This window comes from Calidris pugnax, unplaced genomic scaffold (genome assembly GCF_001431845.1).
Source record: "Calidris pugnax isolate Ruff unplaced genomic scaffold, ASM143184v1 scaffold86, whole genome shotgun sequence".
Lineage (NCBI taxonomy): Eukaryota > Metazoa > Chordata > Aves > Charadriiformes > Scolopacidae > Calidris > Calidris pugnax.
In genome coordinates, this window is record NW_015090843.1 from 772,009 (window position 1) to 785,905 (window position 13,897).

At 38.1% G+C, this 13,897-nt stretch overlaps 1 protein-coding gene across 1 annotated transcript in view; it reads right to left on the minus strand.

Annotated features, from left to right (window-relative positions):
• LAMA2 (laminin subunit alpha 2) overlaps window positions 1-13,897 on the minus strand; it is a 412,919-nt gene that overhangs the window by 84,717 nt on the left and 314,305 nt on the right. The window contains exons 34-35 of the mRNA XM_014942611.1: window positions 12,103-12,214; window positions 163-325 (exon numbers count right to left, since the gene is read on the minus strand). Of these exons, the coding sequence (XP_014798097.1) occupies window positions 163-325; window positions 12,103-12,214 (275 nt within the window). The remainder of the gene's footprint in view (window positions 1-162; window positions 326-12,102; window positions 12,215-13,897) is intronic.

The following is a 13,897-nucleotide window of genomic DNA, read 5'->3' on the forward strand; positions in this document are numbered from 1 at the left end:
AAATGCAAATGCTATATTAACAGATATGAAATATTTGGCTTTGTTTTCTGTCACATTTCTGTAAGCCCCAGCTTGAAAACTTGATTTGGAAAGATGACAATCACATTTGTAGGAGTTAGATATTATCACTGGGAGGTTGAAGACTGAGGTTACTCTACTCACTTTAACTCATCTTGAGCTATTCTCTCTTGCATATTCAGGTCTCTGTTCCTCAACTCCACGATCATTCTCTCAGCCTCACTCTGCAGCTCAGGAAGACTCTTCTCCCAGGTCTCGTCTTGGGTTCTGAGGGTCTCGTTCAGTTTTATGGCATCTTCCTTTGCAGCTGCAGGGGGGCAAAGAAGATTTGTGTAGGACGTTAGTAAATAAAAACAACAGAGAGGCTTTAAGCATCTGCCCATCAACCCTATCAGCAAGTGGAATGCAACTTGTACTGGTTGTTCCTGTTGTGAAATATAAAGGATGGTTAATCCAATGATCAGTAACAAATGAGAACGTTATATGTTTCCTCAATCCTCTTATTATATCTCACTTCTAAGCACAGTAATTGAAGTGAAGAAGTCTTAATATCCAGTATAAGAAATATATTGCTCCTCTCCTCCTCTTCCTGAAAGAAAGAATTTGTACTGACCCTTTGAAACAGCAGATAATCTGGTACATTGCTCATAGAATTAAGCCGCAGGTAGTACAAGCAATGAAAATTAGATTTAAATCACTTTTGGAGAACTTCAAAATATGCAATTTTTAGTATTCAGACTTAACAGTGCTAGGGAGAATAAATGACTGGGAGATTTCAGAGGAGAAGCAGAGAGAAGATGAATGAAAGACACCCATGGATTTCTAAGCCTGCTCATGTGGTTTAGAAGCAGAAATGCAATAGAAGTATTCAATATTCAAGTAAATCTTTAATTGAAGAAAATAAATTCTGTCTTCCAAAATTCAAATAAATGTCTATTTCATCTACACGTTGTGTAGATGAGCAAATTATGAAGAAAATTCTAATCCAATGATGTCTTTGATTTGTTGGTGAGAACTGAAATTTGGATGTTTAATCAAGGGTGGTTATATGTGGGGTCGTGAGGACCGGAAAAAGACTACATTTCACTTAAATAGATCATGGATCGCTTATGCTATGTATCATTACTAAGTGACCTTGGGCGAGGAATAGGCATATATTAATATCTTTTTTTTTAAAGTCTGGAATAAATAAATAGTAATTTAACCTCCCTGAATATTTACCTTAAAACAGAAAATGGATATGTTATCTCAGCTTTTACTAGGTTCAGAAAAAATTATACCTAGCTTTATCTTTCTCCTCCATCCTCCTCATACTAATCTTTATTTTCTAGTCTTATTATATGGCAAACAACCAGAGTTCAGTGGTAAAAGATTTGAATCCACTGACATAGACAAATATAAAGAAGTGTAAAACTGGCAGAATTCCATAGTTAAGAGCGGCAAACAACCAGAGTTCAGTGGTGGTAAAAGATTTGGATCCACTGACATAGACAAATATAAGGAACTGTAAAACTGGCAGAATTCCATAGTTAAGAGGGAAAACTAGATACAGATACTCAGAAGGTTCAGAAGAAATGGATCAATGGCCAGAGAAATAGGTCCTTTCACGGTATTTCATCCTAAAGTTGTTGCCTACTGGCGACAAATACTAGAGAGCCACAGGAACAGTCCTGCATTCCTTGAGATCCAAAGGACTACAACTTTCAGCGATCTGTAATCTGGGGATGGGGTCAAGGAATGTGGTATTTCATGTTAAAGTTGTTGCCTACTGACAATAAATACTAGAGTCACAGGAACAGTCCTGCATTCCTAGGGATCCAAAGGACTACAACTTTCAGTTATCTGTAATCTGGGGATGGGGTCAAGGAATGGTCACAAAGAATACATGCAAACTAGTTGGTCATCTCCATCAGAATGTCATGAGTGGACATAAAGTCTTTAAGGAAGAATCTAGCAACGTCTCATAGGTCAAAAAGAGCAGAGACAGAGAAGATATAGGGCCAATATGCAGTTAAAATGCCTTCATATTTTAAAAAAGTCTAGGAATGGCACCAACTTAAGGAGAAAGTTTATCCTCAGTTTTTGAAAGATGGTGACCTTGAGCAGGAAGACAGCTGAGGATGGCAATCAGAAGTAGGAATATAGAAATTATCACAACCAGAGGAAGCATAGTTTGAAGAACTTCAAGCTGGAACGGCCACAGAACTGTCATTCTAGAAAGATCTGGTGCATGACATAGCAAATCCAGGAAGATGATCGTTTGAGAACAAGCAAATGTAGTGTTTGACCGTTTTGAAGAAAGGGGAATTCCATTAAGGCCTGAGAACTTGCTTTGGAAGTAAGTGGAAAACAGGTTGTGGAATAAATTATATGTGGTTTTAATTTTTCTTTCCTAAGGTAGCACACGTCAGACTACATGGTTTAATAGCAAGTTCAGTTGAATATTTTTACTAATGATCTGGGGTGGGGAGGAAGGAACTCTACTGAGAAAATGTGTTTATCAGGAAAGGTTGTCAGACAGTCTTAAATACAGAAGGATCGGAATGATATGCAGAAAGAACCAGGTGACCTTCAAAACTAGAAGCAATTGGAGTGGAATGAGATTATAAGGTTGTGAACTAAATAACAACAGAAATTTCAGCTGTAAACTATGGGTTTGCCAGTTAGATATAAGGTATGAATGAGAAGAGAAGCTATATTTCAGATCTCCAATGGCACCCAGCCCTGATAAAAAGCAAATGCTATGCCAGGATGGATCAGGAGAGTTGACGTGGGCAGGTTTTGCTGCTGCTGAAGTGCAAGACACTGAAGCAACCTCATTTCAACACTTGTTGCCTGTGCTCAGGAAAGGGGAACCTAATTCTGAACAGAGAAAAGGAAATTATTTGAAGGTGAGCAGGGGATGTGGGACACCAAGCTTTAAGGTTTTTTACTCCAGAAAAAAAGGGGAATAGGATTCCTCTCAATGAACATAGTTGGGGGTGGGGGAAGGAGGAGAAGCACGGGGGAGAGGAAAAACACTATTTGAACTGAAGAACAAGGATAGCAAAAGAAGACAAGATGATAAACTAAACATGAATATTTTTAGCTAGAAATGGGAAGGTTTGTAGTTATGCAGAGTTCTGAAACTGCCTTCTATTCAGATGTGTATTTGTGGGAACTTCTCTGAAGCTGAGGCTTAGAAAGTTTATGATAGCAGGGGAGTGAATGCAGCAACTCAGGAGGTATCCTCCAGTTCTGTGCTCCTATGTTTCATCTCTTCTTAAAATGATAACTTGGCCACTAGGCAAACACATTGATTTTAAAGTCTTTGTCTACTTCTAAGATACCACTTACATTTTTTTTCGCCCCGTCAGTGTCTTCTAACTCAGTACTTCCTATTGCTAAACCTGCTCAAGGAAACTTTTTTTGGGGTTACAAACACCAGGCATAAACTTTGTAGAGAAAAAAAATTGGTTTAGCTCTTGTCATCCCAAATTCATCTTGATAAATGAAGAATCTGGTCTTTTGTTTAAAAAAATTTCTTGAAAAATTGCTTACTTTTTCTTGTTGCTTTTCCCACATTTATTTCCTGTCAAAGTTGTACATCCTAAAGATATTCTAAATTGCTGTTCAGTTCAGCTCCAGGGCACGTACTGGGATGTGTTACATGAAAAGCAATATAAAATGTATTTTATAGCACTTGGACAAAAGTGGAAGCTTTTCCTTTCAATGGAATGGACCTTCAGAAACATAGCTACTGAAATCCGTAGTGTAGTGGGAAGTTTTGAGGAAGAAAGAACAGATCAGTATTTTTCAAGTAGAAAACCTGCCTGTGATTGCCAATCATCTTCATATTTTTCAGCCATTATCTTATTTAATCGCATCATGTATTACATAGGTCTTGCTTCTTAAAGGCATCTACAAAAATTTTGCTCCTAAGCCTTTACTGCATTTCTAAGTGGAGGAGAGAGAGAGTAGGCTCCGTGCCACTACACAGGTAGGGTTAAGAGTCACTGGCAAATTCCAAGCAGCAGATGTTCGTTAACAGCAAGCAGTAATGTATTTTTGAAGTCATTTGGGGAAATTAGGATGAAGTGTTAATATACCAAGTGCTAAAATGACATCAAACTTTTTTACCAATATTGCTTTGAAAATAAACAAATGCTAAGCCCTTGTAGTTATGTCATAATCTATTATATCATAATAGCTTTTCTTCAAATAACTGCAAAATCTTGAAGACACATACTCAATATTCTGCTAGTTTATATAAACTACATTTGTAGACTGCAAAAAGTCTGGATACTTGACCATAGTTTCTTCACTTGACATTTAAACACTTCTGAATGAATAAACTCTTCCTCGCTGTCCCTCAGACCCTCTTCCCCACCATCCTTCAGTTTTCTTGAGAAACAATTGGCATTATTTTCCCCTCTTTGATACCTTCAGCAGCTTGGAGAATGCCTTTGACGGACTGTCCAAGAGATTTGGCTCTGTCATGAGTCCTCTCAGCATCCTGCCTGGTTTGCTCACCATCTGCTGTCACCTTGGTCGCCTGGTGATCCAAATTCAGGAAAAAAGTAATTAATAAACAGGACAAGGCTGCACGGTGCCATATTCCTACTGGCTGAGTCCATGTACAAAACTTTCCTCGGGCAAAAGGCAATCAATGACTTATTGATCAGAGGCATAGGAAATGGCACGCTCCCTTCAAGTACACAATTAGATGTTATTACCTTTTCCTTTAAATGGAAATTGGAAGGCTTTACTTTAGGTTCTAAGAAACCCTCCTTGTGCGCAGCAGCACACAAAGGGAGACAGGATGAAATTATTTACTGGATTTGCTTAAAGAAATGTTGTTTGGAACCTTTTAATAGATTCTTCAGGGAATACTTTCCACAGTTTCACAATCGCGCACTTCTCAATTGACAAAGTGCAGCAGATATCGTGACCTCTTTGCTTCCTCCCCAGAGGTGCTCTCAAAGAGACAGCTCATGCCAACAAACAAGAAGAATTTTAAATCAATGTATTAATTAAACCGAGAAAGACTGGGGAAAAAAAAAAAAAAGAGAGTTGTTTTTTTCAACTCTAATGGTGGAAGTTGTTTGTTTATGACATATTGGGGTGCTCAGTAGAATTTTAAGTTTGTAACTAAATGTTATGTTAACTAATATATTAACTAATATTAACTAACATATATAACTAATATATTAACTAATGTTATGGAATCAGTGCAACAGGATGAAGACAGACGCCTGCTGTGGACCTGAAAAAGGTGCTAAGGAGAGGAGTCATCTGAAGACATTCTGCTTAGATCTTATGGTCCCCATTTACAAAAGGTACCCATTTTTCTTACAAAGAAGCTGACCATTTCAAGCAGCAAAGCTTTTCAAACTGTATTGTAAAGCAACAAAACCCCAACCAACAGGTTTTTCTTTGGGGATTGCATTCCCAAGAAATGTCTCAAAGCAGGGCTTTACGATCTTTCCAGGCTCTGGGAAATGGCTAGAGGGTCAGTAATTCAAAAAGAGCTTAGGTCTTCTCCAATTTGACCTGCAGAAACTGTTTTCTCGGTTACACCTCACACACAAATGTTTCAATAGTAGTCAAAGAAAAAAGAGTATCGCTTTAACACGTTTATTTTTGCCTGACTAGCTTCTAGATGGAAGCCCTGAAGACACATGAGGACAGCTGGGTTTCTGAAATGAAATCCCTGGCATTCTCATACCACTCACAGGTTTGCTCTGCTTCCATGTGGTTGTTGTGAAAGTAATTTATATGAAAATGGTTCAGGTAAATAGCATTATACAGGGAGAATTAAGAATCCCTACTGTCTGGGGGGAGTTGGTTCCATTTTCATCCCTGTGTCAGTAAAAGAACAAGGATCTTCACATTTATACATCTTTAATCATGCTATTGATTACTTCTGCTAAGATTTACAAAGTGCCTTTACCTGCTGGATACAGCACTAAACTGGTGTCAGAGTGAGATGTAAGAGACAATGGGTAGAGGAAAAAAACAAAACCACAGAATGGATGGACACAGCTCTAACCCAGCTTGGCATTTTCATTCTTCATGTAATTGAGAACTACCTCATTATTTATTGTCCAATCCTCCACAATCAGCCTTTGAAGCTTTGGGTTTTATTTGCTCGGAATTTTCACGTTCACTTTTATTATATGCTGTAATATTTCCAGGTCCTTTACCACAGATGATGGTTAATAACTTACATACACTTTTCTTAGTTTTGATTACTTTTTCCACATTCATGTTAATTCCAATTGGCCACTTTAGCCTCAGTATTTATGACTGAATGGCATGTACTACATTTTTGTGCACATTAATCTGTCGTTGAACAGTTTTCATTTCCTTTCAGTGACAGCCCTCCTTAGTACTTAAATCCTACTCAGCTCCACTGAAGGCTTTCTGTATTTTGCCTTAATTTGCTGTGCTAAAAAATAACCTTTTCCTTCATTATCTGGTCTACCTTTAACCCCATAAACCAAATTCAATGGCAAACATTCTTCACACCGTACCTAGCCATTCCAGGGCTAATTAAATGTTCCCATTTGTAAATAAAGCCCTACTCATTTCTATATATTCTGTTTACTACGATTCACCATTTCTATAAGGTCAGTCGACAGCATCTCCCAACAGCTTAAAAAGGCACAACAAACTGGTTCTGGGGGAGCAGTAAGGGTCAGGCAGGATGCAGAGCAAAGGTTTGGAATGAAACTTCAAGAAGTCTGGACACAAATGAGACTTTTTGGCATAAAGGAGACCCCTACCATGGGCATCTAGCAAAGGAAGCATCATCTGAGATCAGTGAACCTGCTTTGGTGATGTCCACAGCTTGTACTTAGTGATGAAGGTTCCATGGAGGACTTGTCCCACTGAGCAACTTAGACTATTAGTGACTTCTAGCAATTACAAACCCAATTTTTTATTGGTTTTGTTTGTGTGTTTAGTCTGAGGTCTTAATCGAGCCATAAGAAACTCCTTTGATAGCATCTGGAGGGGAGCCCTACAGGAACCTCTCCAGCTGCAGAGCACAGAAGGAGGAGGAAACACAGACCTCACTGTACAGAGGAAGTTCTTGGCTCTCCCTCCAAATACTTCCAGCTATTGCAAACCAAGTTGCCTCTGCTTACTACTTCCAGAAATTTTTGAGCTTAAGAAATTCAGTGGTAGGGGAGAAATGAAGAAATTTACAAAGTCAAAGGAATAATTTCAATCAAGAGGAGTGATTCTGATCCCTGTCTTTCTTGAAGGCTCTGAAGGTACCTAATTAGAAGGGCAGAAGAGGTTTTGACTAAAAGTAGTGAACTGAAAGAAGTGAAGAGTCTGGGGTCTGCTTCTGGTGGTAGATGTGAGAATGTGCATGCAAACATGTAATAATGTAATTAGTGAGAGAAAAATGTGAGGATCTTCTGTATAGGAGAGTGAAAGAAGGAGACAATATGATGGGGAACAAAAGACAAAGGAGTGCTGCACTGTTGTAAGGGATCACTGGCTGAAAAGAGACCACAGAAGCAAAAACTCCAAAGGTTTTGTAGCAACTAAATAATATTGTCTTCTACATTTCATCCTAAAATGAATAGATTTTTTTATTTCATGGAAATAGACTCCTCCCCAATCCTTATCAACCTTTTTCTTCAGCACTTCGGATTCACTTCGGATATTTCATGAGCCTGAAATCAGAGACAGGGAGAAACTCTGCTCCCTCTCCTTGTACCGTGTGTCCCCAGTGTTAGCCATTAAGTTGTTTTCAGCTGGATCTTGCCACCAGCTGCCAGTCCCCAAATTAAAAAACCCAATTGCAATGCCCTTTACAACTTTCTGTAAAGATAACTGGAAATCATAAGGCTACTTAATTGTTGCAACAACAGAAACCTGCAGGAAGGAAAGTGGTGATAATCTAAAATCACTGCTAAAATCACACCTTCTTCCTTCCAAGACGAGGCTACAGAAGGTCAGGATTTGCAACATTATTTTAGGTCATCTCTGTGGGGAATTAAAATTTATTTCAGTTTTGGTGGGGGCAGGAAGGGCAATTGGAAAAGTATACTAAAAAGAGCAAGTATGTGAAGTTAAAAAAAAAAAATTGTCTCAGCCTAAGATTGACAAATCTTAATAAAAGAAATACAGTCTGTCCTGCTTGTAGGGATGTCGTGAGTTAAAAATCCACCTAGACTTAAAACTACTGTAGTTATTTCTGGCAGAGAAATAAAAGATCAAACACAAGTGAAAAAGCAAGCTTTTTTTTTAACTTAGAATGAGATTATGTGCTGTACAGAGGTACCTGTACACACACACAGATGCAAACACGCTACAGATGCTTTCTTACCCACCATCCACGATTTCATAGGTTTTTTCAACCTATGTTGAAATAAACTAGTTTCTGTGAGAATTTGAATTCTGGAAGCCCTTCAGCCAGGATGCTAAAGCTGCATGGGGTTTAGGTTCCAGTATAAGAAATATATTGCTCCTCTCCTCCTCTTCCTGAAAGAAAGAATTTGTACTGACCCTTTGAAACAGCAGATAATCTGGTACATTGCTCATAGAATTAAGCCGCAGGTAGTACAAGCAATGAAAATTAGATTTAAATCACTTTTGGAGAACTTCAAAATATGCAATTTTTAGTATTCAGACTTAACAGTGCTAGGGAGAATAAATGACTGGGAGATTTCAGAGGAGAAGCAGAGAGAAGATGAATGAAAGACACCCATGGATTTCTAAGCCTGCTCATGTGGTTTAGAAGCAGAAATGCAATAGAAGTATTCAATATTCAAGTAAATCTTTAATTGAAGAAAATAAATTCTGTCTTCCAAAATTCAAATAAATGTCTATTTCATCTACACGTTGTGTAGATGAGCAAATTATGAAGAAAATTCTAATCCAATGATGTCTTTGATTTGTTGGTGAGAACTGAAATTTGGATGTTTAATCAAGGGTGGTTATATGTGGGGTCGTGAGGACCGGAAAAAGACTACATTTCACTTAAATAGATCATGGATCGCTTATGCTATGTATCATTACTAAGTGACCTTGGGCGAGGAATAGGCATATATTAATATCTTTTTTTTTAAAGTCTGGAATAAATAAATAGTAATTTAACCTCCCTGAATATTTACCTTAAAACAGAAAATGGATATGTTATCTCAGCTTTTACTAGGTTCAGAAAAAATTATACCTAGCTTTATCTTTCTCCTCCATCCTCCTCATACTAATCTTTATTTTCTAGTCTTATTATACGGCAAACAACCAGAGTTCAGTGGTGGTAAAAGATTTGGATCCACTGACATAGACAAATATAAGGAACTGTAAAACTGGCAGAATTCCATAGTTAAGAGGGAAAACTAGATACAGATACTCAGAAGTTCAGAAGAAATGGATCAATGGCCAGAGAAATAGGTCCTTTCATGGTATTTCATGTTAAAGTTGTTGCCTACTGACAATAAATACTAGAGTCACAGGAACAGTCCTGCATTCCTAGGGATCCAAAGGACTACAACTTTCAGTTATCTGTAATCTGGGGATGGGGTCAAGGAATGGTCACAAAGAATACATGCAAACTAGTTGGTCATCTCCATCAGAATGTCATGAGTGGACATAAAGTCTTTAAGGAAGAATCTAGCAACGTCTCATAGGTCAAAAAGAGCAGAGACAGAGAAGATATAGGGCCAATATGCAGTTAAAATGCCTTCATATTTTAAAAAAGTCTAGGAATGGCACCAACTTAAGGAGAAAGTTTATCCTCAGTTTTTGAAAGATGGTGACCTTGAGCAGGAAGACAGCTGAGGATGGCAATCAGAAGTAGGAATATAGAAATTATCACAACCAGAGGAAGCATAGTTTGAAGAACTTCAAGCTGGAACGGCCACAGAACTGTCATTCTAGAAAGATCTGGTGCATGACATAGCAAATCCAGGAAGATGATCGTTTGAGAACAAGCAAATGTAGTGTTTGACCGTTTTGAAGAAATGGGAATTCCATTAAGGCCTGAGAACTTGCTTTGGAAGTAAGTGGAAAACAGGTTGTGGAATAAATTATATGTGGTTTTAATTTTTCTTTCCTAAGGTAGCACACGTCAGACTACATGGTTTAATAGCAAGTTCAGTTGAATATTTTTACTAATGATCTGGGGTGGGGAGGAAGGAACTCTACTGAGAAAATGTGTTTATCAGGAAAGGTTGTCAGACAGTCTTAAATACAGAAGGATCGGAATGATATGCAGAAAGAACCAGGTGACCTTCAAAACTAGAAGCAATTGGAGTGGAATGAGATTATAAGGTTGTGAACTAAATAACAACAGAAATTTCAGCTGTAAACTATGGGTTTGCCAGTTAGATATAAGGTATGAATGAGAAGAGAAGCTATATTTCAGATCTCCAATGGCACCCAGCCCTGATAAAAAGCAAATGCTATGCCAGGATGGATCAGGAGAGTTGACGTGGGCAGGTTTTGCTGCTGCTGAAGTGCAAGACACTGAAGCAACCTCATTTCAACACTTGTTGCCTGTGCTCAGGAAAGGGGAACCTAATTCTGAACAGAGAAAAGGAAATTATTTGAAGGTGAGCAGGGGATGTGGGACACCAAGCTTTAAGGTTTTTTACTCCAGAAAAAAAGGGGAATAGGATTCCTCTCAATGAACATAGTTGGGGGTGGGGGAAGGAGGAGAAGCACGGGGGAGAGGAAAAACACTATTTGAACTGAAGAACAAGGATAGCAAAAGAAGACAAGATGATAAACTAAACATGAATATTTTTAGCTAGAAATGGGAAGGTTTGTAGTTATGCAGAGTTCTGAAACTGCCTTCTATTCAGATGTGTATTTGTGGGAACTTCTCTGAAGCTGAGGCTTAGAAAGTTTATGATAGCAGGGGAGTGAATGCAGCAACTCAGGAGGTATCCTCCAGTTCTGTGCTCCTATGTTTCATCTCTTCTTAAAATGATAACTTGGCCACTAGGCAAACACATTGATTTTAAAGTCTTTGTCTACTTCTAAGATACCACTTACATTTTTTTTCGCCCCGTCAGTGTCTTCTAACTCAGTACTTCCTATTGCTAAACCTGCTCAAGGAAACTTTTTTTGGGGTTACAAACACCAGGCATAAACTTTGTAGAGAAAAAAAATTGGTTTAGCTCTTGTCATCCCAAATTCATCTTGATAAATGAAGAATCTGGTCTTTTGTTTAAAAAAATTTCTTGAAAAATTGCTTACTTTTTCTTGTTGCTTTTCCCACATTTATTTCCTGTCAAAGTTGTACATCCTAAAGATATTCTAAATTGCTGTTCAGTTCAGCTCCAGGGCACGTACTGGGATGTGTTACATGAAAAGCAACATAAAATGTATTTTATAGCACTTGGACAAAAGTGGAAGCTTTTCCTTTCAATGGAATGGACCTTCAGAAACATAGCTACTGAAATCCGTAGTGTAGTGGGAAGTTTTGAGGAAGAAAGAACAGATCAGTATTTTTCAAGTAGAAAACCTGCCTGTGATTGCCAATCATCTTCATATTTTTCAGCCATTATCTTATTTAATCGCATCATGTATTACATAGGTCTTGCTTCTTAAAGGCATCTACAAAAATTTTGCTCCTAAGCCTTTACTGCATTTCTAAGTGGAGGAGAGAGAGAGTAGGCTCCGTGCCACTACACAGGTAGGGTTAAGAGTCACTGGCAAATTCCAAGCAGCAGATGTTCGTTAACAGCAAGCAGTAATGTATTTTTGAAGTCATTTGGGGAAATTAGGATGAAGTGTTAATATACCAAGTGCTAAAATGACATCAAACTTTTTTACCAATATTGCTTTGAAAATAAACAAATGCTAAGCCCTTGTAGTTATGTCATAATCTATTATATCATAATAGCTTTTCTTCAAATAACTGCAAAATCTTGAAGACACATACTCAATATTCTGCTAGTTTATATAAACTACATTTGTAGACTGCAAAAAGTCTGGATACTTGACCATAGTTTCTTCACTTGACATTTAAACACTTCTGAATGAATAAACTCTTCCTCGCTGTCCCTCAGACCCTCTTCCCCACCATCCTTCAGTTTTCTTGAGAAACAATTGGCATTATTTTCCCCTCTTTGATACCTTCAGCAGCTTGGAGAATGCCTTTGACGGACTGTCCAAGAGATTTGGCTCTGTCATGAGTCCTCTCAGCATCCTGCCTGGTTTGCTCACCATCTGCTGTCACCTTGGTCGCCTGGTGATCCAAATTCAGGAAAAAAGTAATTAATAAACAGGACAAGGCTGCACGGTGCCATATTCCTACTGGCTGAGTCCATGTACAAAACTTTCCTCGGGCAAAAGGCAATCAATGACTTATTGATCACAGGCATAGGAAATGGCACGCTCCCTTCAAGTACACAATTAGATGTTATTACCTTTTCCTTTAAATGGAAATTGGAAGGCTTTACTTTAGGTTCTAAGAAACCCTCCTTGTGCGCAGCAGCACACAAAGGGAGACAGGATGAAATTATTTACTGGATTTGCTTAAAGAAATGTTGTTTGGAACCTTTTAATAGATTCTTCAGGGAATACTTTCCACAGTTTCACAATCGCGCACTTCTCAATTGACAAAGTGCAGCAGATATCGTGACCTCTTTGCTTCCTCCCCAGAGGTGCTCTCAAAGAGACAGCTCATGCCAACAAACAAGAAGAATTTTAAATCAATGTATTAATTAAACCGAGAAAGACTGGGGAAAAAAAAAAAAAGAGAGTTGTTTTTTTCAACTCTAATGGTGGAAGTTGTTTGTTTATGACATATTGGGGTGCTCAGTAGAATTTTAAGTTTGTAACTAAATGTTATGTTAACTAATATATTAACTAATATTAACTAACATATATAACTAATATATTAACTAATGTTATGGAATCAGTGCAACAGGATGAAGACAGACGCCTGCTGTGGACCTGAAAAAGGTGCTAAGGAGAGGAGTCATCTGAAGACATTCTGCTTAGATCTTATGGTCCCCATTTACAAAAGGTACCCATTTTTCTTACAAAGAAGCTGACCATTTCAAGCAGCAAAGCTTTTCAAACTGTATTGTAAAGCAAACCCCAACCAACAGGTTTTTCTTTGGGGATTGCATTCCCAAGAAATGTCTCAAAGCAGGGTGTTACGATCTTTCCAGGCTCTGGGAAATGGCTAGAGGGTCAGTAATTCAAAAAGAGCTTAGGTCTTCTCCAATTTGACCTGCAGAAACTGTTTTCTCGGTTACACCTCACACACAAATGTTTCAATAGTAGTCAAAGAAAAAAGAGTATCGCTTTAACACGTTTATTTTTGCCTGACTAGCTTCTAGATGGAAGCCCTGAAGACACATGAGGACAGCTGGGTTTCTGAAATGAAATCCCTGGCATTCTCATACCACTCACAGGTTTGCTCTGCTTCCATGTGGTTGTTGTGAAAGTAATTTATATGAAAATGGTTCAGGTAAATAGCATTATACAGGGAGAATTAAGAATCCCTACTGTCTGGGGGGAGTTGGTTCCATTTTCATCCCTGTGTCAGTAAAAGAACAAGGATCTTCACATTTATACATCTTTAATCATGCTATTGATTACTTCTGCTAAGATTTACAAAGTGCCTTTACCTGCTGGATACAGCACTAAACTGGTGTCAGAGTGAGATGTAAGAGACAATGGGTAGAGGAAAAAAACAAAACCACAGAATGGATGGACACAGCTCTAACCCAGCTTGGCATTTTCATTCTTCATGTAATTGAGAACTACCTCATTATTTATTGTCCAATCCTCCACAATCAGCCTTTGAAGCTTTGGGTTTTATTTGCTCGGAATTTTCACGTTCACTTTTATTATATGCTGTAATATTTCCAGGTCCTTTACCACAGATGATGGTTAATAACTTACATACACTTTTCTT